Below are 5,793 nucleotides of genomic sequence, written 5' to 3'. Positions count from 1 at the left end.
ACTGCATACACAACAGCATTTATACAAAATATCAGTAATCTGATATTTGAAGTCCTACTACAGGCCTTTATTTGAATACTGGACCATAACTACTGATTTCATTTTGTAATACAATAAACTTAATTATATCTATTCAAATTCATAGTCATATTTTTAAAGCCACATCAGATCTCTTACCTCAGGGATCAATACACATAATTCACTTAGATTTATATTTTTACATTCTGTAAAGCTACTTAGACACTATATCCAATATTAAAAGCGCTAAAGAAATAAACTTGAACTTGAGGTCTGTCAGTGACTAGTTCTGTTCCCTTGTTTCCAAGCGGTAGACTAAAAGTCTGCTGGAAAGACTAACTTAGCACTTTCCCAAAAATGTCATGTATAAAACACATGCCCTACAAAATTAACGAAAAGGTTATTACCTGTGTAGAGATGAGGGATCTGCATCTTTGACTTCTGGAGGAGAATTCATAGATGAGTCACTCTTCATGGAGACACAGTGGCTGCCTAACGGTGAGTCGGATCTTTTTAGCTGGGTTCGACTGCATACACAACAACATACACACAAAATATCAGTAATATTAGTCATTTCAGTAATATCAGCAATATTTGCTTTGAGAATGTTAATGGAGAAGTATAGAGAAGGTCAGAAGGAGTTGCTTTGCGTGTTTGTGGATTTAGAAAAACTTTCGACAAAGTGGACAGTTGTGGTATAGTATGAGGAAGTCTGTTGTGGCAGAAGTATGTGAGGGTGGTGCAGGACATGTATAAGGAAAGTGTGATGGCAGTGAAGTGTGCAGTAGGAACGACAGACTGGTTCAAGGTGGTGGTTGGACTGCATCAAGGATCAGCTATAAGCCCTTTTTTGTTTGCAGTGGTGATGGATAGGTTGAAGGACGAGGTCACATTCTGTAAACACATGCCCTACAGTATGAATAAAAAAGGAATTACCTATGTCCAGATAAGGGATCTCCATCTTTGACTTCTGGAGGAGAATTCATAGATGAGTCACTCTTCATGGAGACACAGTGGCTGCCTAACGGTGAGTCGGATCTTTTTAGCTGGGTTCGACTGCATACACAACAACATACACACAAAGTATCAGTTATATTAGTCATTTCAGTAATATCAGCAATATTTGCTTTGAGAATGTTGATGGAGAAGTATAGAGAAGGTCAGAAGGAGTTGCTTTGCGTGTTTGTGGATTAAGAGAAAGCGTACGACAAAGTGGACAGTTGTGATATTGTATGAGGAAGACTGTTGTGGCAGAAGTATGTGAGGGTGGTGCAGGACATGTATGAGGACAGTGTGACAGCAGTGAAGTGTGCAGTAGGAACGACAGACTGATTCAAGGTGGTGGTTGGACTGCATCAAGGATCAGCAATAAGCCCTTTTCTGTTTTCAGTGGTGATGGACAGGTTGAAGGACGAGGTCACATTCTGTAAACAAGTGCCCTACAGAATTTATAAAAAAGGAATTACCTGTGTCCAGATGAGGGATCTGCATCTTTGACTTCTGGAGGAGAATTCATAGATGAGTCACTCTTCATGGAGACACAGTGGCTGCCTAACGGTGAGTCGGATCTTTTTAGCTGGGTTCGACTGCATACACAACAACATACACACAAAATATCAGTAATATTAGTCATTTCAGTATTATCAGCAATATTTGCTTTAAGAATGTTAATGGAGAAGTATAGAGAAGGTCAGAAGGAGTTGCTTTGCGTGTTTGTGGATTTAGAAAAACTTTCGACAAAGTGGACAGTTGTGGTATAGTATGAGGAAGTCTGTTGTGGCAGAAGTATGTGAGGGTGGTGCAGGACATGTATAAGGAAAGTGTGACAGCAGTGAAGTGTGCAGTAGGAACGACAGACTGGTTCAAGGTCGTGGTTGGACTGCATCAAGGATCAGCTATAAGCCCTTTTCTGTTTGCAGTGGTGATGGACAGGTTGAAGGACGAGGTCACATTCTGTAAACAGATGCCCTACAGAATTGATAAAAAAAGGAATTACCTATGTCCAGATGAGGGATCTCCATCTTTGACTTCTGGAGGAGAATTCATAGATGAGTCACTCTTCATGGAGACACAGTGGCTGCCTAACGGTGAGTCGGATCTTTTTAGGTGGGTTTGACTGCATACACAACAACATACACACAAAATATCAGTAATATTAGTCATTTCAGTAATATCAGCAATATTTGCTTTGAGAATGTTGATGGAGAAGTATAGAGAAGGTCAGAAGGAGTTGCTTTGCGTGTTTGTGAATTTAGAGAAAGCGTACGACAAAGTGGACAGTTGTGGTATTGTATGAGAAGTCTGGTGTGGCAGAAGTATGTGAGGGTGGTGCAGGACATGAATGAGGACAGTATGACGGCATTGAGGTGTGCAGTAGGAACGACAGACTGGTTCAAGGTGAAGGTTGGACTGCATCAAGGATCAGCTATAAGCCCTTTTCTGTTTGCAGTGGTGATGGACAGGTTGAAGGACGAGGTCACATTCTGTAAACAGATGCCCTACAGAATTGATAAAAAAAGGAATTACCTATGTCCAGATGAGGGATCTCCATCTTTGACTTCTGGAGGAGAATTCATAGATGAGTCACTCTTCATGGAGACACAGTGGCTGCCTAACGGTGAGTCGGATCTTTTTAGGTGGGTTTGACTGCATACACAACAACATACACACAAAATATCAGTAATATTAGTCATTTCAGTAATATCAGCAATATTTGCTTTGAGAATGTTGATGGAGAAGTATAGAGAAGGTCAGAAGGAGTTGCTTTGCGTGTTTGTGAATTTAGAGAAAGCGTACGACAAAGTGGACAGTTGTGGTATTGTATGAGAAGTCTGGTGTGGCAGAAGTATGTGAGGGTGGTGCAGGACATGAATGAGGACAGTATGACGGCATTGAGGTGTGCAGTAGGAACGACAGACTGGTTCAAGGTGAAGGTTGGACTGCATCAAGGATCAGCTATAAGCCCTTTTCTGTTTGCAGTGGTGATGGACAGGTTGAAGGACGAGGTTACATTATTTATATACCCATGTCCAGTTGAAGGATCTCCATCCTTGAATTCTGGAGGAGAATTCATAGATGCTTCAATCTTCGTGGGGACACAGGGGCTGTCTAACGGTGAGTCAGATCTTTTTAGCTGGGTTTGACTGCATACACAACAACATACACACAAAATATCAGTAATCTGGTAGCTGAAGTGCATTCACAGTCCTTTATTTAAATACTGATTAGATGTTTTGTTACAATAAAACTTTACTGTCACATTTTAAAAGACACCTCAGCTCTGTCAGTAACAAGTTCGCTCCCCTTGTTTCTAAAGAGAAACTGGAGGCCTGCTGCATAGCCTGTGTTCACATAAGGGCTTTTCTACATTGAATTTGTGAGGATCTTCCTGTTTATGGAGACTGGTCTTTTTGTCTCAGTTACAGTGAACAACAACATACACACAATGTTAACAGCTTTATTTCTTTCGTACCTTTTATTCAACAAAGTATGTAAGAGCAACGAGCTGACTTGAAAGAAATTGATCTTTTAACATCTTTCCATTTAAAGTCCATTAAAAATCTCCTAATAAGGGTATAAATAACATGGTCTGTTAAAAGAGTGTTTGAAATACATCATGAATACAATTATGGAACTGGAGATTTTATAATCGCTGTATTTTATAAAAATAATTTAAATAGATTTTTCTATTATTGTTTCAAGTACAGACTTTTGCCAGTGAAACTTTCTGTCCTGTAAGAACAGCAAAAATTACAGCAAAAGCAGAATATAATATTGAGATGTCAGTTCACTGAAGTTAATTCTCCAAACACAGTGACTGTATCCTGATATTCGTTTATGCAGCAACACTTACCTGTCTCGGACATTTTCGATTGAAAGGTTCATGGTTGCACGCACTCTTCATGGAGTCACAGCTGTGTATTGGAAAGTCAGATATTGTAATTATGTACCAATTGTATTGTAGTTTTACCATCAAACCACATCTTATCCACAGGTCAGTAGCAGACTAGGACATCTTTTGGTCAGAAGTCTCAATATAGCATCACCTACTGTACTATTATGTGATCATAATTTAGGCTGATAAAAAATAATCCTTCACAACAACAGAAATCACCATCTACTGGCGCTACTGAGCAACAGGGGGCATTTTACAAAATTGGAAACTAACATCAATATATACTCAAGCTCTGGATTGAACAGAGCAACCTGTTGGCTACACCCAACCCTTAACAATACATAATAATAATAATAATAATAATAATAATAATAATAATAATAATAATAATAATAATAATAATAATAAAAATAATAATTTTCATGTGTTTTTATGTTTTAATACTTGTGCTGCTACAGGGTCCTCATACACATCCACAAGGGGACAAAATAGCTCTCTGTCAATGTCTACAAACTACAGCTGACACGTTATGTTGCCTTATCACAGAGACGTCTGTGGAAACTGGATTCATGGTTTAGAAAGAGATTGGGGAAATAAACTAATGAATGTAGGTCTGAATCACACAAAAAAAAAAAAATACTAATAAATACTCAACTCTGTCTAGCTCACAGATAAACTTTATCTGCCCTTCATGCTCTATATATGTTGGGTTTCTTGTAAATATTGTGTATATTTGAAATATTCACACAGCTGGGGTATACAGTATATCAGGGAATATCTGTTATTTCTGTTGCATGTGTAAAGAAAATAATTGTCTTTACTTTATATGCACTTTATATATTTACCTTCAAAACAGCACTTGGTGTTGTTTTTGTAATGCTGCTCAACCCTGCAGCAGCCCCCAGTGATGTTCTGCACAGTAACTCAGAACTTCAGTCTGAACTCACTTCCTTCCTGCTTCCTTCTCAGCTTCTATTTGTGAGACGCTCATGAGGTGTAGAAAAGCTCTGAACGAGTCATGTCTCACATCTAAATCAAATATTTCAGATGGTTTGTCAAATAAAAAACAGGATGAAGAACATGTTCCAGCAATGTTTGCAGCAACTGCACCTGTTTCCTTTTTCCGGTTTGTTCAAGAGAATTTACTGCAGTTTACCTCAAGAACTCATAAATTTTCAGTATTGCTGTTTTACACATAATATACACACATTTTCACACATTCTTCTCTTTTTTTCTAAGAGCGAGAGAGCGAGAGAGTAAACACATTCTTCTCTTTTTTTCTAAGAGCGAGAGAGCGAGAGAGTAAGCGAGAGAGAGAGAGAGAGAGAGAGGTAGAGAGAGAGAGAGTGAGAGAGAAAGAGAGAGAGAAAAAAAGAGAGATATACTACTTACCGTTAAAAAACCGCTGCTTCTGCAAAATGTCGTTGAGGGAAAAAAACAAGTACTTTCACTTTGTCATTTCAGATTCTTGAACTTGGATATTAAAGTCTACATGGAATCAAATTAAAATATACAGCCTGATAAAAAAGTGTGTGTGTGTGTTTAACAGATGATGTCATTTGATATTATTGTATAATTTATAGAATTGTATAATAATTATTATCATCATTTAAATAAACATCAGAACTTTTTCATTAAAATATTTTGTAAAATATATATCCAATATATATATATATATAATTTATACATTTTTTTTTTGTATGTATTTATTTGTGAGCTGAAGAAGTATCTGAAGTGTTTATCTGTCAAACCTTCTGTTCCCTTTCAGGGACTCGAGCTGCGTTGAAACGCTTTGGGAACGCCTCCGAGTGTTCACGCTCTGAAATAATGTGTGTAATCAGTCAAAAATTGGACGCTGGTCAACACCGGCGTGGTGACGT

At 38.0% G+C, this 5,793-nt stretch overlaps 1 protein-coding gene across 1 annotated transcript; it reads right to left on the bottom strand.

Annotated features, from left to right (window-relative positions):
• Positions 1–421: 421 nt before the first annotated feature.
• On the bottom strand, positions 422–3,763 carry LOC310716611 (uncharacterized protein; the record flags this gene model as incomplete). The annotated part of the gene is made up of 6 exons (XM_083523895.1): positions 3,042–3,763; positions 2,545–2,664; positions 2,015–2,134; positions 1,485–1,604; positions 955–1,074; positions 422–545 (listed from the first exon to the last, which is right to left on the bottom strand). The coding sequence occupies exons 1-6, from the start codon at positions 3,215–3,217 to the stop codon at positions 422–424; spliced, it is 780 nt and encodes a 259-aa protein (XP_083380021.1). The 5' UTR covers positions 3,218–3,763.
• Between the last annotated feature and the right edge of the window lie 2,030 nt (positions 3,764–5,793).

Source organism: Silurus aristotelis, assembly GCF_946808225.1.
Source record: "Silurus aristotelis genome assembly, chromosome: 21".
Taxonomy (NCBI): domain Eukaryota; kingdom Metazoa; phylum Chordata; class Actinopteri; order Siluriformes; family Siluridae; genus Silurus; species Silurus aristotelis.
Note: the sequence above shows the minus strand (reverse complement) of the source record. Positions and strands in the feature narration are given on the sequence as shown.